Here is a 26,218-nt window from a genome sequence, read left to right on the forward strand (position 1 = left end):
ATAACTTGAAGCCATTTCCCCTTGTTCTGTTGCTGGCTGCCCAGCAGAAGAGGCTGATCCTCACCTGGCCACAACCTCCTTTCAGACAGTTGTAGAGAGTTAATTGTAACTCATCAGTTTTAATTTTGCTGCTGACTGCTCTGTCAGAAAGATTCTGCCATGGCAGCGAATTTGGAAGAAGACAGAGCCTGTGATGCCTGAGGAGATTCTGAAGGGTCAGGAGCATCAGCAGAACATCCCCGTATCCTGATCCTATCCCATATCCGGATCCCATCCCGTACCCCTCTGTCCATCCCGTATCCCGATCTCATATCCCGATCCCATCCCGTATCCCTCTGCCTATCCCCTATCCCGATCCCATCCTGATCCCATCCCGTATCCCGATCCCATCCCGTATCCCGCTGCCCATCCGGTATCCCGATCCCATCCCGATCCTATCCCGATCCCATCCCTTATCCCGTTCCGTGCCCGCCCCGCCGGCAGCCCCGCCCCGCAGTTCCCGCGGCGGCCGGGAGGCGGCGCTGTTTGCTGGGCGTGTGCGCGGCGGGAGCGCCGGGCCGCCCCTTCCCGTCGCGGCCCCGCGGAGCGGGCGAGGGGCGGGCGCTGGTGCACGGCGGCGGGGCGGGCGCTGGTGCACGGCCGCGGGGCGGGCGCTGCTCCACGGCCGCCGCCGGAGCCGCTCCCGCATCGCGCCCGGCAGCAGCGGGAGCCCGGCAGCCCCTCGGCCGGCTCCGTGCGCCGCCGGGCCTGAGCGCCGAGCGCCGGCTCCGACATGTCCGGCAAGATCGAGAAAGCAGGTGAGCGCCGGCAGGCCCGGGGGCAGCGCGGGGAGGACGCGCCGGGGCGGCCGCGCTCGCCTCTCGCCCCGCGGAGCCGCCGCGGGCCGCGGAGCCGCCGGAGGAGCCGGAGCCGCGGGAGGAGCGGGCGCTGCGGGAGGTGGCGGCAGTGCCGCGGGCCTGGCGCGGCCCGGCGGGGCGGGGGGAGCCGGGCAAGGCCCCCCGCTCCCGGTGAGTCCCCCGGGGCTCCTGACAGCGCGGGCGGCGAGCGGGCCGGGCCGGGCTGGGCCGGGGGGCCGCGGGGGATGCTCTGCCCTGCCCCGCCGCCTTGTCCTGCGCTGCCCGGCCGCTGCTTGCCTCGGGCTTTGTGTCTCCGCCGCGTTTTCCTTCTTCCTCGCTGCTTTCCTTTCCCCCCCACCTCTAATTCTTTTATTTTAATTCCCACGTTCCTGCACCCCTGCCGTCCTTGCCGTGCCGCCCAGCATCAGCCCAGCCGGGCGCTGCAGCGCTTTGGGCCTACCCGCAATGATTAATTTCAACTTCTCCCAACTTTCCTCTCCCGGTGTTCGTGCAGGAGGAGAAAAGACGGGTCCGTGGGCAAATGTCAGAGGGAACTTGCACGTTTTTTCTTCCCCCTTTCCCTCTGCCTGGGTTGCTCATGAGAGCCAGAGCCAGGGGAGGCTGCTGAGATCCCTTCTGCAAGGAAACGCTCAAGCACGGATCGTATTGTCTCTCTGTGCTTCTGGAGTCGTGCCTGGTTCTCAGTTGTCACTTTAGATGGTTGAATGACCCTGTTTTTCTCTGTAGTGGGAGTAGTACGTTTAAAAGATTCAATTAGCGTCGTGCGAATCAGGCGGCGAAGTTACGTAGCTTAATTGCGTTGCATTTAATTAGCAGGGAAAAATCGATGCTGGTTTGTATATTTCATTGTAAGGAATAGCTAGGCTGTGTCCTTCTGGGGAGCAGCCTGAGTAGGGACGTGCAAAGCTTCCCAGGACGGATGCAGGAAGGATTCTGTTTCCAAGGAGCGAAGCCGGTAGCAGCACGTTCTGGTTTGGATCATCCCAGCCTGGTGTGCCCGCAGTGTTCTCATCATCCCAGCCTGGTGTGCCCACACTGTGTGTGGTGTTCTCATCATCATCCCAGCCTGGTGTGCCCGCACTGTGTGTGGTGTTCTCATCATCATCCCAGCCTGGTGTGCCCGCACTGTGTGCAGTGTTCTCATCATCCCAGCCTGGTGTGCCCGCACTGTGTGCAGTGTTCTCATCATCCCAGCCTGGTGTGCCCGCACTGTGTGCAGTGTTCTCCGGGGCTGCAGGCTCTGGAGCTGCCCCGGGGGATGAGCAGACTGCCAGCCGCTCCTCCGTGCAGCACCTCGGCATCTTTCCAGCTCTTCACGCTGACTTACTGTCTAACAAGTGTGTGCTGCATCAGGGGACAAATGTGACTCCAGAAATATCACGGGTTAATCCAGTGTGCGATCCCTTTCGTGATATCCCTGCGATCCTGCTGAGCTTTTCCATCCTTGTCCCTTACTCCAGCGAGCAAGGAAGGTGTTAGCAGAGTACACAGACCTCGGGCCAGCTCTGGAATAATTGCCACTTGTTTATGCTAGAGGTGAATTTGGCTTGGGATTTAGTAACTGTAGACAGTAATTACAGACGTATAAATAAGTGATCACGTTTTGTTTATTCGCGTGCAGTAAATAACCCTGGGAGAATAGTAAATAGAACTCCACACCAGCGAGGAGTTCAAGCACAGGAAGATGACTCTGGAAACACACACAAACTCAGCACGCTTCCATAAACAATAGAACAGAGAGGCCAAGAAATGCCGTAGAAATAAAAATACCATATAAAAGGCCATATAAAATACCATATAATAGCAATAAAATACCATATAAAAATCATACCCTGCACAACCTAGAGAACAGACACACTGAGCTCCTACTGAAGAACTCAAGGATCGTGCAGGATCCATCCCCAGCTCAGTGCTATGAGCATGCAGTTGGAAGATACAGTGGGAGAAGCCTTGTTGCAGAGACATTTGTTCTGTTCATGTATCACAGTGATGATTTGCTGAACAAGAGAAACTGTAAATCTGGGAATCTGCCCTCTTTCAACTGCTTGTACTTTCATTTCTTTAGGAAGGACATTAAAACAAAAATTCGATCCAAATATAAATGGGAGGAGAGGAGGCAGGGAAGGAGGGCTGGGAGCCAGCTGTTCCAGAGCAGCACTGTCTCCATCGCTGTTTCTGAGTGTTTGAACTCCTGATTGACACAAACAGTTTGGTTAATAGCGTCACCGAATAAACACAGGCTGTAACACCACAGCCATTCTGGGGTAATGTTTGGCAAAACATGTACAGTAGCAGAACAAAGGATACAGACTCATGAAGCAAACGCTGTGAGGTCCAAGGTCTGCGTTTGTGTACATTTGAATTTGGTTTTCTTACGGGGACAGAAATTCATGCATAACCCATTAGGTTATAAATAAAATAGACTATTGCCTGGTCACAAGCCTTGGTGACAAACTGGGGCATGGTCTTGGGCTTTGGTTTGACTCGTGTGTACATCTAGACAGGCTGCTGGGGAAAATGTGTTACCCCTTACAGGGTTAGACCCCCAGAGAGCCTCATCCATCTGCTCCCTGGGTCCTTAACTGAAACACCTTGTTGGCACTCAATAAAAAACAATAATAAATGATTAGAGATAACAGCTTCCATCCTGCCCATGAAGGAAGAGCAGACAAGGCTCCCTCTGGAGCCTTTCAGTGCTGCTGTTTAATCAACAGAAGGGTCACTGTAGAGCAATTCAGAGCCCTGCTTTGGAGTGAAGGGCAGCCATCTGGTAACATAGAAAAAAATGGTATATTTGGGGTTTGCTAGGGTTAGAGCCCCTGTTTTGTTAGGCTCCAGCCAGGAGACTGCAGACACTTTTCCAAAGCACAACCCTCCTTGGCTTGAAGAGAAGGAATGGCCATTGGCTTTCCTTTCCTCCAGAACTGTGACTTCTTATCCTCACTTGCAGAAAATATTTGCTCTCCCCCTTTTGATGTGAAATCCAAAACAGGGATGCCAAGAAAGAGCGGAGAAGGTCACAGATTCTGCTTGGGTTTCCTGTTACCATGGCGATGCATGAATTCCTGTTTTTATTTACCTGATGGATTACGTGCTCTGGGGAATTGAAATACTCTGCATCATTCAGGGAGAGTAAGGGAGCATTTAGACACCACCAGCTCTAAACCCAAAGCTTGTTGTGAAACAAGTCCATTCAAAAATGCCCTTTTATTAAAACCAAAGAACATATGGGTGCCATATTTTGAAGGTTTATTCCACTTGGTGTTTTCACTCTTTGTCTTGTAATTTCTTTCTTGTTTTCATCTCCCTTGTGAACTTGCTTTTCCAACAGCTGCCTGCTAAAGGTTGTTTGAGATAACTGTTTCAGGTGTTAGCTACCTGGAGTGCAGGCAGTCATCTCTGTTCTGCTCAGGACTCAACAGGATGTGTTTATTCCCAGTAGACCAGAAATGCTGTTGGCTTCACCTTTTACTCATGAGCACTTGCCTGATAAACAAATTCACCTCAAATTCTCACCCTTTAGTATTGGTGTGATAAACATCTGGGGGTAGTCCCAGAAGAACTCTGTTCTTAAGGAAATAGCAAAACTGAAGGAACAATTCAGGAGGTCACGTTATTCCCATCTTTGCAGGAATTTCATGTTTATCTGGAGTCCTCCATGCCAATTTATGTGATTCTGAATTGTGCATCTGCGAATGTTTTTGTGTTAATACGACGTTTCCTGGGGATTTTGTTTTTGCAGAGGGTATATTTTGAACTGTCATCATGTCTTGGATCATTTTATGGAAATCAGCCTGCCTGTTTTTTATACCTGTACAGCTCTTTGCAGTTTCTCTTTGTCTGCCATGCTTAGGTGAGTTACTAGGCAGGACTCTTTCTCAGTTCCATTGTGCATTCACAGCTGTATCATGTTCCTCAGTATAAGCCAGGGCTTTCAGATTAGAAAATTTTGCAGTTGAGCACTTAAAGTGCTTCTCTGCTGGTAGTTTTCAAGCAAAGTAAGACTTATCTTGACATCTGGAAATGAAATCCTTCTGAAAACTCACCTCACAACCCCAAAGGCAGTTCAGTTCCAATTCTTTCTTACTCTGGCTTTTAGCACCTACCTGCTCCCATAGTGACATCCCACGTGTATTTTACTATAACTTGTTTAAACAGCATAAAAATTCAGGCCAGTTTTGTGTGCAGGTAAAATACAGGTACAAGATGATCACTGCTTGGTATTTGTTTAATCTACAAAATGGCACAAAGAGCAGAATTTGGCATCTTTTGTAGGCCACTGTAGGTTGACAGGTGGTGTGTTCTGAAATGTAGCCTGTGGGATAACTGCTGCAGGATTGAGATGGTCATAGCAGAAGGAAGTGGGCAAGGAGTGGAGAAAAAAGACAGCTGAAGGCTGCTGGAATGTGAAGCAGCTGGGTTGTGCCTTAGTCAGTGAAAAAGCAGAAACTGGAAACAATTGCTAAATTTATTTTCAGTGTAAGCAATCGTTTTCCTTGAACCACAGTGACTAAATATATCTCTTGGTTGTGATTTTTATGTGGTGGTAACTCACTGGCTCTTGCTAACCTCCTGGCAAGAAGAAAGAGGATTGGAAGTTCAGTGTCAGTCAAGATCATAAAACAAATATCCCTCATTGAGATAGATCTCTTGATTCTCTTGCAGGGCTTTGCTTGCTACAATGTATTGCCTGAGTGAAAGAAGCCTGGGTGTTTGTTTATCTAGTCAAGGTAGTCAATCTGTAGCTCCTCTTTCAGGTTTCCTTGGGGTTTTGTTCATAATTTTGGAAGTCTTGAATTGCAGTTGATGCTGTAGTAACTCTGTTGTAGGTGCAGACAGTCTCTGATGCAAAGGTGTAGGTCTTTTTCTAAAAAGATATATACATTAAGACCTTATTTATCCCAAAGTTGAAGGCCTGAGGGTAGAATTGGCAAAATGAGCTTTGCTGTTGATTTACAAACCCTTTGGAAAGAGTACATTCCATCCAGAATCTTACAGCATTTCAACTGCAAGTGGAGGAACATGAAGAGTTAACTTTCTAGACTTCATTAAAAAAAAAAACCTACAGAGATGTTGTACCATCCTTGGCAGAGGCATTTGATGGCTAATCAGGTTTACTTCAATCACTCAATCATGATGTGTATTATTGGTAGCTCTCAGTTGGGCTAGTGGGAGCTGGAATTCTTTGTTAGCATAGCACCCAGTTTGAAACATCCCTTGTGCCCCAGCAAAGGCAAGATGATAAAGAACATCTTCTGTCTTTGTGCCAGAAAAAACACCAGAAACTATGTTGTATATTAAAAATAACAAATTACATGTCAGAACTACAGGTACGGTGATTTAATAGCCTCCTTCCTCTCTCCCCCTCCTCACCACACCCAGCATTTTGCATAGTTTGAATACATGTTGTGGATATAACTTGTTCAGTTTTCCAAAGCATATTGTCACAACATTTTTCTGCTGGAACAAGAGATTTGGGATCTTTTGGTAGTTTGGGAAGCTCTTGTCATCATGTAATGTTGCTTAGCATAAAAAGAATCCTTTCAGTCTGCATTCTGCCTGTAGAGTTTACATTATCTGGAAAAAAACCCTGTGTATGGAGAGGGGGTGCTTCAGCTTCTCAGATTTGTGACAGAATAGGCTTTTCTCTCTGAAAAGAATTGAAAATTTATTATGCTGTCAGTGCCTGAATACTTGGGAAATTCTGCTTTGGAGTTGCATCTTTTTTCTTTATTAGCATATGACTATGGGGTTCAGCCAGTGTCATGGGAGGAGTATTAAAATCACATAGCTATTGCAAGGGTATTAGCTTTGTTATTTGTCATTTTTTTCTAAATAACCAAAGTTTGGCTTGTGTGGTGTACAGCTGAGAAATATTGTAGAACAAAATGGGATGAGGGGATGGTAAGAGAGAACAGTGTGTCGTTCTCAGGGTTTGAGATCAGAGGAAAAGGGAGCACAGGTTGAAGGAAAACTAGATATATTATGCTTGCAAGTTTGAATTTACAGTCCCAGAACACCAAGCTGTATAAAAAGATGACTAGAGAAGGAAAAAGAGGCACCACAAATGCAGATGTTGATGGAATGGGTTGAAAGACCAGAAAATAAGTGAGAGGATGCCCAACCCAGTGATGGAAGAGGAGGGAGCAGGGGGCTGAGTTGCGTGCGAGGAGAGCAAAGAGGAAAAGACAAGACTGATGGCAAAGGAGGAAATCAGGCAAGGAGGACATTCCTGACAGCTTTCATGGGAGCCTTTTCCAAGGCAGAGAGACAGGAGATGAATTTCAGCAATCCGGAAAAGCTGCAGGAATCCTGCAGGTTGGGACGTGCTGCCAAAGGAATGTTCTGCAGTTGTGCTGTTCACGTTACTGCAGCCTGACAAATTACAGCTTTATTCCCTGACCCACAGCATCCACTCTTAAAAGTACATTTCCAATCTCTTCTTAAGGTGTCTGGCATTGGCACTGACAGAGCAAACAGTTTCATCTGTGTGAGGGAGAAATGATGTCCTCACATGTTCTGTGAAGCAGCCTGAGAAGGCTGATGGATCACATTATTGATCTACTTTTATTTGGGTTGCATATTTCAGCGAAAGCTCTCCAGCTTTGAAACAGTCTCTTCATGTTAAATCTCTTTGCTGTTTGAGCTGCTACCATAGCTCACCTACTCTGGAGTTTGTAAGATAATATTTCCTTGGTGAGAGCAACGGAGAAGTGAATAGAAACAAGGATAGAAAAACAGTGGTTTGTGTCAGAATATTCACTTGGTGTTTTGGGAGATACAATATTCACAGTATTTGGGTGAACTTGCTTTCTACTGTATCCTATTTAGGAAAGCATCTAAAAGATCTGAGAAGTGACAAGAGCTATATTCTAAATAATATTTTGGTTCCCATTTTATACCCCTCTGAGGGTCGAATGAGCATGGGTGGCACTGAAGGAGAGATTTTTTAATTATAGAACGGAGGCTTCTTGAATTGAAAAAAATGCATGTTTGGCATTATCTTACTTTACCTGGATGACACAGTCTGCTGCTTTAGGTAGAGTTTTTCTGGTGCCACGAAAATCCTGTGCATTTTGTGATGTAAGTTAACATCTTGGCGTGGCCATCAGTGCCTCTGAGGAAATCCTAATCCATTATTCTGCCCAGGGAGAGAGGTTAAAGCTTCCTTGCACTCATTCTTTCTCTCTGAAGGCTTCATGGGGGGATGCCCTTTGTTGAGTACTTAACATATTCACTGAACCAGTCCCATTTATATTCTAAACAAGGTCTTTAATTTCATCCCCTGACGTGTACAAAATCTTGGAGTTTGAAAGAAAATTCATGAGAATTTTCTTTTTGAGGTTTCTGGAAAGAAAGGAAAAAATCAGTGGCAGTTAAAATCAAAGAATAGTTGGTAAAGTACGAAAATAAAGCAGCTTTGTTAGTTGATTAAACCTTGATAGAATTTTACCAGGAGACTGAATGTATAGTTCTGTATCTGTTCAGCTGTAGTTTTATTATTAAAGTGTGTCTTTAATAATTCAAATGGGAACCAAAGGAGTATGTTCCCAATATACAGTGCATATTCCTTAGCTTTTGAAGGGTTTGTTTGGGTTCTGTCGCCAATCTGTCCTGTCTGTGCTGCCCAAGAGGTGTTAAAGTAGCCTCAGGAATTAATTCCATATTTAGAAAGTTTCCTTTACGAGCCAAACGTCACAAAGAGCACCCAGGGAGATCAATATTGCAGTTCTGGTTGTGGAGCACATTCCAATCAATTCTGGAGAACAGGGCTCTGTGAATCCAGCTGACAATGGGTTCAGTTAGCAGGACAATACTGCTTAAACACAGTTTTTCTTGAATGTTTTATGATCCTTTCAGTTGTGCTTTGCCTATATTAACTTTGTCAATTTGAGCATTTTGCCTTTTTTTTTTTTTAATGCTTAGTGCAGCCTTGCATTTCACAGTTGAGCATGATGTGCACTGCAACTTTCCTGTATAAGAAAATGAAATATCCCTCTTTGGATATATATTTTCCATCTTAATTTATTTTAATTCTACCTTTTCTGCTTTTCTTAGTAGAAGAAGCTTTAAACGGAATTATATACAAGAATAGTATGTTAGAGGAACTAGGGAATTCTGCCAAAAGGTTTAGTTAGAACTCATCTATGAATTTACAGGGATTTACAGAAAATGTAGAGCACTGGTTTGTGCAGGAGCTGGTTTGTCTGTATAAATATCCTTGAAAGGTCACATGAAATCAGATGTTAAGGCTGATGCCAGATTTTTGACGGAGCATGGTAAGAGCAGTGCAGGGGTTGAATTTAACTTTTACTGCTTGGAATTGTTTCTCCAGGGCTCCTGTGTGGGAAAAAATTACAGTACCCAAAACCATTGTGCATCTGAAAGTCACATGACTTTAAAAAAAACCCATAATCTCGTATCTTTATGAGCAATACCTGGAACATAACTGACAGAAACTGAGGTGGGGAGTTTCTGTTTTCAGCTTAGTTTTTCTGGGGTTTTTTTGTGTGTAGCTCTTTGCTCTTTGTCACTGGAATCAGTGGCACTTCTGTCCCCTGCTCTGTCTGTCTGGGATGTTGTCTTACAGGAGAAACATTACAGAACCACCTTGTGGAGTGAATTTAAGGAATGGTGTTTAAATTACATGAGCTGGCACTCTCAGCTCTGGCCAGTTTGGTGATATTCAGGTGTGCAAAATCCCTTTCAAGAAAACCCACTGAGTCTTCACGCATAACTTGGCACATCTCTCAGAGATAAGTTTGCTCCTTGTCTGCACCTCTCTTCCTTAATCTGTAACATCCTTACACAAAGCAGTCGTGATAGCTCATCCATCCTTTATTACAACTCTTGGACTCGCTGGCCAGTTTCTGTCAAACTTCACAAGGGAATGGATATTATAATTTATTTACATTTCTGCACATGTTCTAAAGAAAGCTGAGGAAATCAAAGAGGCTGCAAATAGGGCCTTCATTATGGCAAAATTGAAAACGTGTCTGTCCCACGTTTGTAGCTGCTTGGCAAACGTGACTTGGGAACGGCCTGGAACGGGGAATGCCAAAGAAAAGTGGAATCTTTTGGATAAAAAAGCAAATATGTGTATTTTGGAGACAGTTCAGAGGTACCAATCAGGGGCAGTGAAGGGTGGGTTGCTGATAAAAGCCTGGTAAAAATTGCAGGGCGAAAAACCACTTAAAAACTATGCCAGGAAAGAATTTGGTTCTTGTTACTGTCTGTGCCTATTTCCAGGTAGCCTTTAAACAAAGATGGTTTTGTTCCTGTCTGTCTCAGGTCAAAACACTTGTACAAATTCCCTAAATATTCATTGGCAACTCTTAGATTTTATCCTGAAATACAACCCTGTTTGTTAGACCTCAAATGTGAAGTGTGCATTTCACTGTGACACTTTTAGGGCTCCCTGGAGACATCAGCAGAACATCTCTTGAGCTTCCTTTGGGCTGGCAGCCTGGTGAGTGCCAAGCTCCAAAGGATCCAAACCCTCCTTTGACCTGGGCAGAGGAATTTATCTATAAATCCTGAGCGTCTTCTGGCAACAAGGTGTGTAAAAGTGAAAAAGGATGAAAAGGATGCTGGTAGGTTGTTGATTGCCAACTGACTGACAGTTGGACCAGATCATCTTGAAGGTCTCTTCCAGCCTTGATGATTCTGTGGTTCTGAGAGCTAACAGGCTGGAAGTTTTATTATTGCTGTTAATTTGTTTTTACCATTTAATTCTTTTCAGATGAGATAATTCACATCTAAAAGCTTTGGCAACATAGTAGACCAAGTTTCAAATATTATCATAATGGAAAAGAGTCATGCTAGAAATATTAGTACTCAGTTGTATACATTTAATGAGATTGTTATTCAAGGCTTTTATGTCCCAAACAGTAACACTGGTTTGTGTTGATGCTGCATGCTCTGATCTTAACCTTTAGGATGATAACAAAGCACAAAATCTGGCTCCTCCTGCAATCCTTTGCCCTTGAAGGAGTCGTTGAGTTAAATTCCTTAATATTTTTGCAGCTGTGGTTGTGGTTTATTAACTGATGCTGCCTTGAAGAACAGCCTGTGTCTGCAGCAAAGTTTTCATTACTCATCTGTCAATACTTGCAGAGTAAAACAAATGGGTCTGGGTAGAGGTTTCTGCTCTTCAGTGTAATAAATGGTTTCTCTCCTTCCATCCCTGCTATTTTACCCAAGGAGAGGGTAGGGAATAGTTTTGATGCAGTGCATAGCTGTACTTTATTGGATAGGAGGGTCTGGCCCACTTTGTCAGGATTATTTTAAGCTATGATGTTTAGAATTTATTAAATGAAGTAGAAGGAATTAAAAGCATCTCTTTTGACCAAAATATTCTCACTTCTACAGCTGTGAAATGCCTTTTATCCTGATTCATACCAGCTGAAGAATCTCCAGAATTTCTCTTTTGCATTTGGTAAAATATGATTTTAGGCCAGTTTAACAGTTTGCTTGTCAGGAGAAACCCGGGTGAGTTTGGTTTGGTTTTGGTTTAACATAGTCCTGAAAATTGAAAATCAGATAACCCAAAACTCTTACATTGCTGTGTTTATTGAAGCAAACTACAAGTTTTGCAGTAATTGCCTTGGCCTCTGGGTGAAATGCAGGAGGCAGCTTATCTGCCTGGATTTTTGTGGGGTTTTCTTGCATGATCATTGCAGATAAAGAGCACATCTTCTTTGGAAGTCCCTACAGAACAGGGATGTCACCTTTGGGAGGTGCTGGACATGAATTTCATGCTGGTGAGTAGAAGGAACTGGAGGGATTGCTGTTGTGATTGAGCAGTGAATAGAAAATGCTTTGCTGTCCCAGGGCAGAGCTGCAGCTAAAGGACGAGCTATAATAAGCAGAGGAGAAGCACTTGCAGAACGCAGGGGTCTGACTCACTTGGCCACGTGCTTCTCTTGAGTTTCACACTTGGCTGTGACAAATATCAAACAGAATAGCAGCCAGGCTAGTGAGCAAGTGTGCTGAGGAGCCAGAGCTCTGTGCTGACCTCTCCCTGTGCATTTTGGGGGAAATACCAGAGTCCTTGCCTCCTTTTCCTGCTGTGCAGCCTGGTTTTGCTTACTTTTGTGCTGCTTCAGAAATCCAGGGTGGTTTAAAACCTCCCACAGCAGTTCCCTGGGCATGAAGATGTAAAGATCTAAGGCCCAGCCCAGTAAAGGTGACTCATAACTTGTTTTGTGCCCCTCTACCTACCCTGGCACATGTGTTGGCTGGTAAATCGGTGCCAGTTTGCTTAGCACATGGAGCTGCCATCAACTGCATTTTACAGTCTGGCCAGTTGGAGACTGCTCTGAGAGTGGAAGGAACCAAAACCTTTGCCAGACCTAGCGGCAAGCGTTGAGGACCTAGTTTGGAGATAAAGACTGATTAGTGGATAATTCCCCCAGAATGAATAATCTCTGCCTTAAAAGATGAGTTGCAGATGGTTTTGGATGAGAGAGAGAGATCAGGTTTAAAATGTCATTCTTCCAGTAACCTGAATCTCCTGACCTTACGTGACACTGCAGAGATGATTTCAGCCGAGTAAGACCAGGAGGAGAGGCTGGATGTGCATCCAGTGCTTCCTGCCTTGGGCTGACCCCCAGCCCCAGTGTTATATTTACTTGGTAGTTTGAAAGGTCTTTCACTCCACAAGGTCAAGGAAAGCTTCCAAAATACTTTGGAGAGAGCCATTTGTAAGTCCTCAAGTGAGGTTTAGTATCTGACATGACTTATTGAACTATTTTCAGATTACTTACCCATCTACTGATCTTTCACCTTTGCAGAGGTAACAGTACATGTGTGTTTGCCTGTCCTTGGCTGGAAAGCCTGCAGAAAACAAAACTGAAACCTAAAACCAGGTTAAGGACTATCATGAGCAAGCTATGTCAATAAAGGCCATCATTTTGTGTAGCTGTGCAGCTTTTCAAATTACTCCAGCGAGACTCTCTTGACAAATGCTTTTGTATTTTGTCTGTTGACTCATCCATCTCAACACTCACAGTAGCATTTCAGTACTGTCTTATAAAGCCTGTGATTGAAACAAGGCTGTTCTTGGGCTGGTGCATCAACAGATGCAATTAATACAATGATGTTTGTTTTGACACCCTGACTCACTGGCAGCATTGTAAGCAGCATTGCTACGCGAGGAGATCGCTGTGCTTGAGGACTCAGTCTGCAGGCAGATCACTCAATATTTGTATTCAGCTTAAAGTCAACACTGAAAGAGTTTCAGAGCTCTCCTAAGCTGGCAAACAGGCTCTCTGGTGCTACCAGCGATGTTAACAAAAGGGCAAATCATAATCTGCAGCACTTCTAATTTATTTACAGTAGTATAAAGCGCTGGGTTTTCATTCTCTTAGAGAGCACCAGAAGTATAAAAGGAAAGCTCAGAGGGATTTTCTCCTTGTGCTAGCCTGGGAAGGTGGTGAAGGAAATACGATTTGGACTCAGATATTTATTCTTTTAGTAGAACAATGTCAGTCCCTGACCAGTGCTTCTCAGATGTGTTTTACCCTGGGAACTTGTATAAAACGTCTTCCTTTTCAGCTATTTCATTTTTAGCTGTATAGAGGGTGTAACCATTGTTTAAGGGAGTGTCGGTGGCATGGAGCCAGTTGATAGCTAAACCCTATCATGGATTATTTTAAAGACAGTATGATTTTCTGTACTGAGATATATTGATGACTATTTTTCAGGGCAGGAAGTACCTGCTGACTCCAGCAGTTGCCAGAGCAGCTGTTCATTATGAGTAAGCCAAAGAAAAAATCTTGTGAAAGCCTTAATATCACTAGGAAGCAGCACAAGCTTAAATGATCAGTACCAAAGTCTAGTTAAGCTATATGAAGAAGTGCTTTCATATTTTCACTTGCTTGGAATTTTGTGTTGGGGAAAAAAAATTCTGGTTCTTAGGGTATCAAAGTCTGTAGGATAGTTTACAGAGAGGTATTTAACTTCAGGCTAGTTAATATTTGTAAAGGCTTGTCTGGACACTCCCCAGACTCTTGCTCCAGGGTACAAATTTAATTGATTTATTCCATGTTGAGTTAATGCAGCAGTTTCTGTTCCTGCAAGTAGGCATCTCTGCTGGCTGTGTGGCTTTGAGCTTTCTCTGGCATTGAAGCACCCCTGTTACTGAGCCTGAGTTTCCACCAGGACCTGTATTAGGCAGGGCACGCGCTGGAAATCCAGTCAGCTCCCTGTCCTGAGCTTCCTAATGAGCAGCTTGGGACTTTTTTTTGTTATAGTCTGTCTGGTTTTAATCACAGAGCTGACTTCTGATGAGATTATGCGTAGATTTCCATAGCTTTCCACCAAAAAGTTTGTTTTGAATTAATGAACGTTTTTGTAAATTTGTGTAGTCGACATTGTGTGGAAAAATAAATTACATTTTGGTCCAGAGCTCTCTGCTCAGTGCCAGGGGTGAGCAGCAGGCTCCAGTGGGCTCATCCAGGCTCTGGGAGGCTGGAGCAGCACTACTGACCTTTGGCTCACGGAAAAAAACATTGAGCAAGGAGCACAGTGCTCCAGATGTGAACCTGTCTGGAAGCTGAGTGTGCAGAGATAAGCTGCTGATGGGAAACACCCTCTCACCTACAGCTTCTGCATTATGCAAGTGAACCCAATGTCATAGCTCAGCTTCTGAGACACCTCCAACCCCAGCTCAGTCTCTTCCTTTCTTCTTCATTTCAGCTCTGGGTTTGAATTGATTTGCATTATTTATCCCTTGTTGTCTTTGATACCAGGATATGATTTCTTCTCTGTCAGCCCTCCCCACCCTTTGTTTCTCTTAGTTTGCAGTTTTTAGGATGTGGACACTTGTGTTGCTTGTAGTGCATCCTCTGTGTCACGCGGTTTTGACTCAGCAGCGTTGGCCTGGAGATGGACAGGGATGTGCCAGCAAGCAGTGGTACATGTGTCACAGCCAGAGAACACCCTCACTCATCTTCCCCAAGCAGCAGAGCTCCTCTTGCTGCTGAATGTGATTCTGGCTCATGAGAGTGGTAGCAATGGGAAGTGTGAGATGTTCTGGCTTATTTTGAGGTCAAGATTTCATTTCCTTTGAGACAACAATTTCATGAATCAAAAAGGAAAATGTGTAATGCTTAGTGTTCACCTGGAGCTTTACATTTTTAGAGCGTTGTGCAAACATTTCTTCTACCCTTCTGACTTCATGCTGGGTGGTGGTGTCTGTAGTGAGATAAGAATAGTGAGTACAACTCCTGCCCTTCTTTCATTTACTGCTGAGGTTTCACTTGGTACTGTGGTCAGATGATCTCTTCTTCTCCATGAGCTTCTGTGTGATTTTTAGTCATCCCTGGAGCTATGCACCCTGCGAGTGGGTTGTTAGTTCATGCTTTTAGGGATGTCATCAGGTAGTGAGAGTGGCAGTGCCGTGTCGTGGTGACATCTCTCCGCGTGGGAAGATCCAGGTGATGTGTGCACAGATCATGCCACCTAGAGGAACACAGCTGGCAAGGCTGCAGCCATGCTTTGCTGCCAAAATTTTGGTGGCTGTGCCAGTGGTTATGTTGAGATCTTCTCCAAGCTGTTGCCTCTCGTGGTCCTTCGTGAAGTCATGTCTGAGAAGGTCCCTTCACTGGTAGCTCTCCATCAACTCATCTCAACAAACATTTGTCAGCTTTTTACATGCTTATTTAGCCTCCTAAATGTTGATCCTCATCTTTCCCAGTGGCTCAAGAACCTTAAATTAAGTTGTGGATCTCACCTCGTATTCTCTGGGAATTAGGGTGAGGAATCTAGTACAAGGTGTGATTTGATGGGATAACATTCTCCAAGCTCTGTGCTTTTTTTGGCTTGTATGTTGCAATTTCTTTTGTGGGAGACTGTTAAATTTCCCAGAAGATTATCCTAATTTCCAGAGTCTCAAAGTCTGAATTGTAATTAAGCACTTAATTTGATGAGGGTTTTTAGATGTCTTGCTAGTCTACTGGCAGCTTGGGGAAATACTTCCATCTTCCTCCCAGCCTCCCTTGCATAGGTTCAAGCTCAGAAAGCTGAGATATATTTAGAACTGGCAGAACTGCCAGCCAGGCCTCAGAAAATTGCTCCAAATCTCTGCTTTCTGGGTAGGTTAAAGCCAAATTCAAAAGAAGCCTGGCTTTCCTGAAGAAGCTGAAGTTGGGGTGATGACAATTTATCAGTAACAAATGGGCAGTGGGGAATTTTAGTAATACATTTTATTGCTTGCAATTGCACTGAGTTCCCTATTGCCACAAATGACAGTAATCAGGACATCCAACAGGGAAGCAATTACTTTATTTCTTGATCATCCAGACAGTCAGCGAGCTGTGTTACGAGATAAGCACATGGTTTGACCAGAGGGTGTCACCTCTTTGGGAATGAAATTTCTTTTTGACCCAGTTTAGTCAAATATGTGGTGCAGTAAGGTCAAGACCAATGACTTGAGCTCGTGGGATTTAGTACACAGATAATAATGACAGGGTATTTTTCTTTTGTGCTATTTGAGGATAGGGCTTCTAGATGAAGATTGTACCTTCTGCTGAAGTTTCTCTGCTGTTTAAATAAAACATCCTTTTCCTCCCTCTCTCCTGTGCTTCAACTTTTATGCTTAAAGCCTCTGGAACAATCTTGAAGACTTTATTCTGCTGTGCCTTTGAACTGACCCCCATGTATTTTCATCGAGACATTAGGATGGCCTTCTCATTTCCTTCTATTCTCAGTTTAAATTTTCCTGTGATGGGAATACTAAAAAAAAACCAAAACAAACCGTAACAAAACCCACGCAACCCAACAAAAAAACCCCCTGAATTACAGTTAGTCATATGTCAAAATAACGAGACCAAAGCCAGCAGGAAGAGCATTGTCAGTGGACAAGGCCATGTCCAGGGGGCTGGAAGGAGATGATCTTTAAGGTCCCTTCCAACCCAAAGCATTCCATGCTGGCTGTGGATGGATCTCTTGCCTGTATTGACCCCTGGTGCATTGAACAGCCCCGTTCTGTGGCTCTCTCTTCACACGTCCCCCTTTTTGCTGATAACTTTCTGGCCTCCAGGCTACTGACAGCTGTTGTCCACTTGCTGCTAATTAAGAAAGCAGCATGAGCGATGGGAATGTGGATTGGAGAGATTGAATCCCCTCTCCCCAGCAAAGCATTTCATCCTGATTAGAGAGAGTCTGACTGACGAGCAGGCAGCCCCTTTTTCCCTGCTGTCTCTGCAATAGCCTGGTTGCTATCAGAGCTCCCAGGTCAGGTGCTCTCCGTGGCTCTGGATTTTTTAGATGCTGTAACAATGAGCAGCGTCAGAAGAGATTTGCTGTTCAAAAGATGGGCACGTGTGAGATCTGAGCCGCTATAAAGCCACGTCTTTAGCATGCAAAGCGTTGTGTACGTCTGTGCTTTTGCTCAGAAATTCAAATGTGGGTCGTGTTTTTGAAATCAAGTGACGTGTTCTAAATTTTCAACATTAGCACTAGCTATAAAAATCGAGATCATTATGAATTGACAGCGTGTAAGTGGATGGACCAATGATTTCAAAGGTTTTCTTTCTTTGTTTAAGGATTTTTCCTTGTTTGCTTTGTTTCCTTGTTTTGGTTTTCCCTGTTTTGCATCAGGTCCCAGTGGGTGACCTTTTGTGTGATACAGTAGTGCTGTGATTTTTATGATCCAGCAAGAGAATGGGCTTGAACTCTGAAATTCCATTTCTGGCCTGTGCCTCTGTGGAGGCAAAATGATTGACTGCAGTTAATGTAATACAAGATTGTTGCGTTAATACACAACCAGAAGGTGTGAATTCAAGTAAGAAAGAGTGGTGGTAATTTGGCAGAAGAAGCCTCCTCCTGGAACACTGATGCTCTCTGGAGCTGTTTACCCCAGGAATATTATGACTTTCTGTATTTCAGATTAGACCTCCAAAATTCAATCTGAATTGTTATCTGTGATAAGTGGGCTCTGTATAGCCTTGTATAGCCCCTAGCATGCTTTCAAATCCATGTCATTTGCTCTCATTTCTGGAATTTAATTTCTTTTCTTCCTTGTGATTTTTCTCATGTTTGGCTGTGTCACCTTTTACCCTGGAGCTGATTGTTTTTGGAGCTTCTCTTTAAAACCACTATATATATATATATATATATGAGTAAAATGTTTATTTCAATAAATAAAGAAATCAGTGCCAGACATGGCTCCTTAGGTGTGTGAAAATCCTTTAATAAACCATGTCTACCACAGTGTAATTGAACAGTAGGAACATGTCTAGGGAGAGGAGGATATACGTTTGATTGTACTTATTGGTGTTCACCTTGTTATGCCCATGATCACTTTATGAAAGGAGCCTTGGAGCATCTGACTTAAGCTTTTGTAATAAAGAGGAGTCTTAGATTTGTTTGAAGTTGAACAAGAGCTGCTTTACCAGTGTTATCCTATATTCACTAAACACTTATAATATTAAAATAGCAGGAAATGCAAAGTGTGTTGTGCTCCTAACAAGCTGAGCCAGGCAGACTCTTTGGGAGCTGGGAGATCCAGGGTGTGAAAGTGCCATAATCTCCTTGGGCAGCTTTTTGTTTTCACATGAAGAGAGCAGATGCTGACACGGTGCAAATAGAAGAGAAATCCTATCAGTAGATTGGCCCTGAGTCCCCAAGCTGTAGTCTGTAAATACAGTAATTCATGGGTATTAGAGATGAAAACAGTGTTTCTTTTCTTCCTCTAAGCAAAATATTATTTCCAAATAGATCATCTCGTTATTGGACTCTGGTTTGGCTAGTAATTTTATAAAATAAACCTAGTAGCCTTAATGTTAGAAAATTAATGGGTTGATTTCTCTACTACTGAGAATTTATGGAGCCTCCAAATCCCTGTCTGTCTTGCTGTGGGAGGTAATTAAGAATATGAGGGAGCGGTTTCTTGGTTTGAAATACTGAAAATGACTGTAAGCATTCGTGCTGTTATGTCTGGAGAGCCTGTTAGGGGTGGTGAGGTTGGTTCTGCTGGGTCATTTGCTGTGAGGATTGGTCATTTCTTTCACAGTAGCCTGCTTATTGCTTGGACAGCTTTGCCAAACTGTTCACTGTGTGCTGCCTGTGACTGGCAGCGTGTTTCAAGCCCATTATAGGAATATTTTGTGACTTTAGGATCACTGTTACTCTGTTTGTCCTTTAAAGCCACTCATGGTGACATCAAGAGTTGAGCTGCCATCGCCCAGGTGGGTCACCTGCCAATGCTGATGTGTTTTTGCGTCTGTAACTGACAATGTCACCTCCTCTGCATCGCCACCTCATCAATTTGTGCCACGAATTTCTGGCTTGCAAAAGGAAAAACCATCACACGGTCATTTTGGAGGCACAGAGATGGCAGTTTTGTCATTAAAGGGACAAAACTTCTGCAGATTTTATGTGAAAACCGGATGCCTGTTTGGTGCTGGGTCAGGCTTTGTTTAGATTATTGTTCAAATGTAAGCCTAGAGCTTAGCTGCTGGGCCTGGAGCTGACATTCACTGGGCCCCTGAATGACAAAGTATTTCAGTGGAGCTGGCACTTCTTTGTTGGGTTGTTTTGCAAATGCAGACCCAGTTCTTAACAGGAGAGCACAAAACAGGGATTTCTGCTTTACAGCAGAAAATGTCGAGGTTGTGTTGTCCTGGTTACTTAGAATAACACAGGAGTGTCCTTTAAATAAAAAAATGACAATTCATACAAGAAAAATATCCTCCTTTGAGGTTTGTTATCTGCTTCTGTTATCTTTGAGAAACAGCTTCCCAATTATATGAGAACTGTCTCTAAATATTGCCCTTTTGCCTTCTAATTAGCTAAATCCATTTTGCAGGTGGACAGTCATATTCCAGAGTAAAACTATGTAGGTAGTTAATTTGGAATAATATGTGTGAGTTTCCAACTTTCACCTTGATTTGAGTTAACTTTCCTGGATGGGAAACCCTCTTATTATAAAGTCTGAGCTATAGGGTTCTTGTGGTTTTGAATGTTGCCTGTTTTATCATGATAAATTCTGGTGTGTTATAGTTTGAAGCGATTTCCCTAAAAGTAGATTTGTACAATTGCCAGAAAACCAGCTCAGCTCTTCACCTGCTCTGTTCTCTGCCAACAAATAACAAATTAACTTGACTGTACTTGAAGAAGTGCTTTCTGTCTATTTTAAAGTTCTCTTTTGTAAGTGATTTGAATCCCTGTTGAAAGTGTCTTCTGTGAGGGGCATCTTTCAAAGTTCCCATATGAGTTCAGTTTCATAATTATCATTCTGACTACTATATATAGTGTTGGTTTTTTTTATCAAATAGCAGCAGTCAAGCCTTGAGGGGTGTTTAGTACCTATGGCTTGCGTGTCATATCAGGATAGACGTGGAACTGGTGCTGATTAAAGTCATGCAAAGCTGAAGAAGCCTTTTGCAAAGGGACTTAGGAGTTTCAACACATTTTAATGGAGCAGCTTTTCCCAAACCGACTGCCTTTTCCAAGCTTTCTTTAAGATATCTTCCAATTCTGCACTCTTTGCAATAGATACATAACTGGCTCTCAGGTTAATGAGGAATGAGGGCACATTGAGTGTATTCAGACTTCTGGCTGCAGAGTTGCCAAAAATGAAGCAGGAGAGCTCTCTTCCATCTGTCGTTCCTCCACAGAAACCAGCAGCTTAGAAGTGGATGTAGCTGAGAGTTTATTTGCTGAACTTCAGAGTTCAGGAGTACACAGAGGAGAAAAAAGGCAAAATTGATGTGTTTGTTTGGGGAGGGAGGCAAAATGAGTTTGCTGTGTAAATTTGTAAACAGGGTGAAAAGGAAGGGGAAGTTTCCTGACAACATGTGCTAAAATAAATGAAGTCCAAGCTCAGATTGCAGATCTCCTTGTGAAGTCAGTGGTCCTTGTGTGGAGCAGATGTTTGAGGAGCTCCTGCAGTCAATGGCTGCAGTGTTTGACACCACTCAGCCCCTTCCCACAACATAAGGTGGTTTCTGCTGAGCAGAAAAAAAGGTGATGCTTTTTTACTACACTGACACAAAGCTTAGTATTAGATTCTTCTTACACTGCAAAGTGGTATTAATAAATATGGATCATATATATGAAATCAGTTTTGTGCTTGCAACATTAGAGGTGGTTGTTCTTTAGTTGAAAGATGGTTTGTACTGTTTCTTGTTGCTTTACTGCAGTGTAATTTTTTGGACTCATTGGCTGGATTCAGGTGAATATCAAAATCCAGTTGGGGTGAAGGTTTTGCAGGGGAGCTGTGCATTACCAGTTGATAATACTGAGCCCAGGAGGTCTGGGAGGTGTTTACCCCCCCCAGTAACAGCACCACAGGCATTTTTATCCCCATCTCTGGATGTCTTTCTGAAGCCAGCTGTGTGCCATACTGAATGCACTGCAGAAATCAGTGGGTTATCGCCTGTTTTTCACAGTGAAGGAGCATCAAGTTAATCACAGTGAAGCTTTGACAAGGCACCAGGCTCAGGCTGACCGAAGGCGATGGAGCACAGCCTGGCCTGACCCTGCACCACATGCCTCCAGGCTTCGTGGAGCTGAAGTTTCCTGTTACAAACTGGCTGCTGTTTTCCAAACAGACCTCCTAAAGCTCCAAAGTATTGCTCAACAGACCACAAACTGAAATGAGTATTGATTCACCTTTCAGGGCTGATGGCAGCATCGCCACACAGTCGCACATTGTGTTGGAGGGACTTAAATAGCTTTGGCAGTTGTGGGTTTGCTGTTTTGTCAAAACCAAATTAAATAGAAGTACTGTGCAAAATGATTTCTTATTTATAGAATCCTAAGGTCTCTCTACCACAGAATCTGGGCACTGGCTTTTAAAACATGGGGTTTTTTCTTGGAGTGGGTCATGGTCTTTGAATGCATTCTTGTGTCTTCCTGGCAGGTATGGCTGGCTTGTGGGCAAAATCTCACTTTTGAAACCTGATGCCATGCTCTGAATGAGATGGGATATCATCAGGAAATGGGCTGTTGTTAAAAACATCACTCAAGTAGCTATTAATTCACCATGATTTATTTTGTGATAAGAGAATAGTTTCAGCAAGATTGTAAAGAGATGCTGAGATAAGGTTGTGCTTTGGTTTTGGTGAAATCCAGCCTGAGCTGGGTTCCCTTTGACTGTTGGGTTGTTGTATATTAGTGTTGAAGGTGTTTCTTCTTGAAATTCAGGTCAGCTTCCTGTATGACCAAACTGGAAGTTCATTGAAAAAGGAAACTGATCCTTACTAGGGCCCACTTTTGGGATTTCCATTAAAGATGACAGTAACTGTTAAATAGAGATACCAGGGTGATACAAGAAATAATGCTGCATGCCAGCAAAGAATGATTGCGTGCCAAAGAAATCAGGCTCAGGTATCCCCTTGTTAAGTGGGTTTTCAAACTTGTCAAAGTCAGGATCTGTCAAAAAGAGTGGGGAGAACTGCAGTATGGTGTCAGTATGCCTTTGCCTTGAAACCTCTTGTCCATAGGAACGATTTAACCAGGAGATTTTAATTCAGGCATGAGGAGATGGGATAAAATAGAAAGTTGTCACAAATAATTGTTTACCGCTAAAGTAACTTTTAATGTTTATGTGCAACAGGGTGAAATATAGACATCCCACTTAGACTCCCTAAGGTGCCTCCTGTTTCCTGCCATGATGGTGTAGGGATGTGCTAATCCTACAGCTAAGGAAGGGAAGAGGGAGCTCCCTCCTGGGCTGTTCAGTTCAATTAACATCTCGGTTTCCCCTTGCTGGAGGCACTGATGTTTCAAATTGTGCTTATAGAAGACTAATATTTCCTCCTGCCTGTAGGCAGGCAATAAAGCTGGTGGTTTGGTTGCAGATCCTATCAGGTATAGAACAGAGTATGGAATTGAGGATATGGCCTGCAGCTTCTTAACCCTTTACGGAGCAGCACAACAATAATGTCAGAGCAGCTTCTGACCTGATTGCATCGGAAATTTCACACCTGCAGTGCTGCTGTATCGCTTTGCACACACACTTGTCTGTGTGAGTGGAGATAGAGAGCTGGTCCTTTGGGACAACAGGAGAGCAGAACTTCAAAGTTGAGGGATTTGCATAGCCCTCCTGTGATGCCTTGTTTTATTGAGTAAGCAGTCTTAGGGAAGTTTACACTGGTATTGCAGTGCCTCTAGGAGATAGTGCTGGCCTGGTTCCTGAAATTCATTTTTCTCTCTTGTGCAGAGATGTGAGCCCCCAGCATGGTGCACTGGAGTTGTGCAGACATGTTTAATCTCACTGAACTGAATATCTGCTTTTCAGCATCTGAGCCCCGAGGATACAGTGCTAGTCAGAACAGTGAGAAATGAGGCTCCTGCACGGAGCACTGAGCTCATCTCAGAACAGGCATGGAAAAGAGCTTACATCACACTCTCACCTGGACTGCTGCCCTTCATCTATGGCACTTGCTAAGGAAGGAAGTAAAACCGAGCATGTTTAAGCAGATGCTTTCCATGTTTTCATCTTATTCCTTGTGCTCAGCTTGGGTGAGTGTGGGCGGTGGCTTTTGGGCAGGGTATGAGGTTCCTCCCAAGCCTGCTAGAAACGAGGGGTTAGCTTTCCATTCAGACTGGATGTGCAAAGAGTCTGTAATCAGAGGTCAAAAATAAAGATGGCTATAATTAGTAATGTCCAAAGCAACTGGAAATTGTGTCAGGCAGATCTGAGCCAGCTACTCCTTTTTTTTTTTTTTTTTCCATTGCCTAATGAATGAGAGCAGAGGTTACTCTCCAAGGATGAAAGAGGGCTGAGTTTTTCCCATTCAGAGCTGGTGCTGTGGCGCAGACAAGAAGCCAAGGCTCGCTCCATTTACAACCTTGCTTGTCAGCTCTTGAACCTATGGCCAGGTTGTGAGCAATTAGGCTTTTCCCTAAAGCATCTGAAAATAATGCCTTTCTGCTCGGTGTCCTGCCGAGTGCCTGTGACGACATCCTGTCACCTTGGAGATGGATAAACAACTTCAGCAACATTGGGTTATAATCTTTCAGGTCCCAGTTTCAAAGCCATACGACTGAAACCCAAGCCTAGCAAAGATTTTTCAGCATGGAAAGAGCCTAAATGTGCTTGAGAATGAGAGGAGGGGAGAAGGAGTTGAAGCAGAGCTCAGTGATGAGGTTTTTTGCTTGGCCATGGCAGTGGTGTCAATGAAATAGATGAGCTTTGGCTCGCAGGCTCCCTGCAGCCCGGAGTGACTCAGGTGCTGCGCATGCACACTTGTGCCTGCAGGGCTTTATTTTTAGCTGTCTGAATCACTGTCATGACCATATCCTCCAAAAGCTGCTAGACAAGTGGGGATGCCCACGGACCCCATATTAAGTCATGTTTGGTGAACAGAGGAATTCAGCTGATTTCCCTCTCTGCCATCGCAGTTTTTGTGTTTGGGGCTGTTTGCTGAAGTAATGCAGATGTTGTGCCTTGTAGCTGGTTTATTTTTGTTTTCCATTTAAAATGAAATGTTTAGTTAACATCCTTGGTGGCTTTCATGGGTAGAACAGGGTGAGCAAGGACCACATTGCTCATGTTGGTGTTGGAGGCTACTTGAGTCTCCTGTTGTTCTAGTGCTGTTGGCAGAGGGGGAGTTCCGAGTCATGTTACCAATGTTGTAATCCCATCAGTTCTCTGGGGCTTGCAGGGCTGTGCAAAATCAGGACTTAGATGGGAAATTACCAGAGACTTGCCAGATGCTGCACAAAGGTTTGCTGGTGATTGCTGGTGTTTCTGCTTGGGGGTTGATATGGCACCAATCTGCTGGAGCAGCTTTCGATAAACCACAGCAAAAGTCCTGTCTGCTGCTTATCAATAAATTGCAGTATCTTTTTCAAAAAGAAATCTCAAAGCCAGCTTTGGTGTGCTGGAGGAAACTGAACTTGGGTAGCAGTTTTACTCCCTTAAATTCTTCCTTGTTCGATTAATTTTAGCTTTTTGCCTTTTTTTTTTTCCTTTTCCCCTATTAATTGGTTGAGTGATATTGCTGCAGTTTTCAGCAGGCAAAGGATTCCTGTTTTATGTATCTGCATACAAGGAGTTTTCTCGCTTCTGAAATACCAGGCAAAAAGAGGAGTAGGAGAGAATCTGGTCAGCTGTTCTGAACTTGCTACTTGATCATGTGCATCTTCCTTGCAACCTGAAGATCTGCTTCCAAATATGATACTAGAAGGAAGAAGAGCTGTAGTGCTAATGCACCATAAAATTAATGCTGTTGACTGACCCAGTCATTTTCACTGCAGTTGGGAGACGTGGCTGAATTGATAAGTTGCCCTCTCCGCCTTCCAGTTCCCTTGCAAACACTGCAAGCTCTTTCCACACGAGGTTGCTGCAGCTGGAGATGCCTCATTCATGGTTGCTTAGAAAGAAAAAAAAAAATCAAAATAAAAAATGTGCTCTCTGACAAATAAAAATGTTTTGCTTCCTCTGGAGGCCCCAGAGGGCGGCATAAAAATAATGAAGCCTGTGAGTCAGTGAGCATTGCCTGGCCAGCTGAGAGGGAACTGAGCCTCCCTTTTCCAGAGAAGTTTGTGTGCTGTCATTGCACATCATTAATGCTCACTGGTTTATGCTCATTCACTGTAATCTTGCCAGAAAAGAAAAAGGGCAGTTGGTCTTTCCGCTCCCAAAAGCTGGCTGCTTCCAAGGTGACGTGATGTTAGAGGAAAAGTTTCTTGAGCACTCCAGAACGATTGTTTGATTCTCAGCTGCCCTTCCTCCATCGTTTTCCTCTAAAACCTGGCGGCTCTCCTAGCAATTGGATTCCCTGGAGAGGGACTTGGAGCAGCTTACAAACAACTCCACCTAAGGTACAAAGGTTAGGGTGGGCAAACTTCCTGATTGACACTGGACCCTCCCTTTTTTTTTCCTTTCCGGGTCCCCTACCGGGTCTTTTTTTGTTTCTGTAGAAATTCTCTTTGCTTCAGTCTCTGGGGATAATGGCAGAGTTGAGAAAAGTAAACTCTCAGAGCTGGAAGTAGTAGGTCTTAGGCTGTTGTGGCACCCGTGATGCAGCAGTGATATGCTGGTACATTTAAAAGGGATATTTTAATTCTGTTCTGTCACATTCTGTCTTTTCTGCACTCAGGATCCCAGTTCATCCTTTTGGGAACATGCAGCATCGCACAAGGGCTGCATATCAGCACTTTTAGCTTGCTAAACATCCTCAGGACTTTTGGAGAAAGAGGGTGTGAAAAGTGACTGCAGGCTGTTTGCTGTGTAATGGCAGAGCCAGTGACACATTGCCGGTGTAAAAGGGTGGAGAAGCATCTGGGGTTCTCCTCATCTGTTTATTCAGTCCTCCTTAAAACCTTGTGCTTTCTCTCAACCTTCATAGCTACACGTTGGCAGGCTTGAACATTTTGTCACAAGACAGAATTATTAAAAT

The 26,218-nt window shown here is 44.1% G+C and overlaps 1 protein-coding gene across 7 annotated transcripts in view; it reads left to right on the forward strand.

Moving 5' to 3' along the window:
• The first annotated feature begins 642 nt into the window (after window positions 1-642).
• The window catches only part of RAPGEF1 (Rap guanine nucleotide exchange factor 1), an 82,091-nt gene continuing 56,515 nt past the window's right edge, over window positions 643-26,218 (forward strand). For 3 of the 7 annotated variants that reach the window (XM_085076963.1, XM_085076966.1, XM_085076967.1), the window contains exons 1-2: window positions 3,890-3,989; window positions 4,600-4,710. In XM_085076963.1, the coding sequence (XP_084933089.1) occupies window positions 4,623-4,710 (88 nt within the window). In that variant the 5' untranslated portion in view covers window positions 3,890-3,989; window positions 4,600-4,622. Of the gene's footprint in view, window positions 798-3,888; window positions 3,990-4,599; window positions 4,711-26,218 lie in introns of those variants that run through there. The other 4 variants (XM_085076964.1, XM_085076968.1, XM_085076969.1 and 1 more) reach the window with 4 other exon arrangements.

The sequence above is a fragment of the Lichenostomus cassidix genome, chromosome 17, assembly GCF_008360975.1.
Source record: "Lichenostomus cassidix isolate B80296 chromosome 17, HeHo_3.0, whole genome shotgun sequence".
Classification (NCBI taxonomy): domain Eukaryota; kingdom Metazoa; phylum Chordata; class Aves; order Passeriformes; family Meliphagidae; genus Lichenostomus; species Lichenostomus cassidix.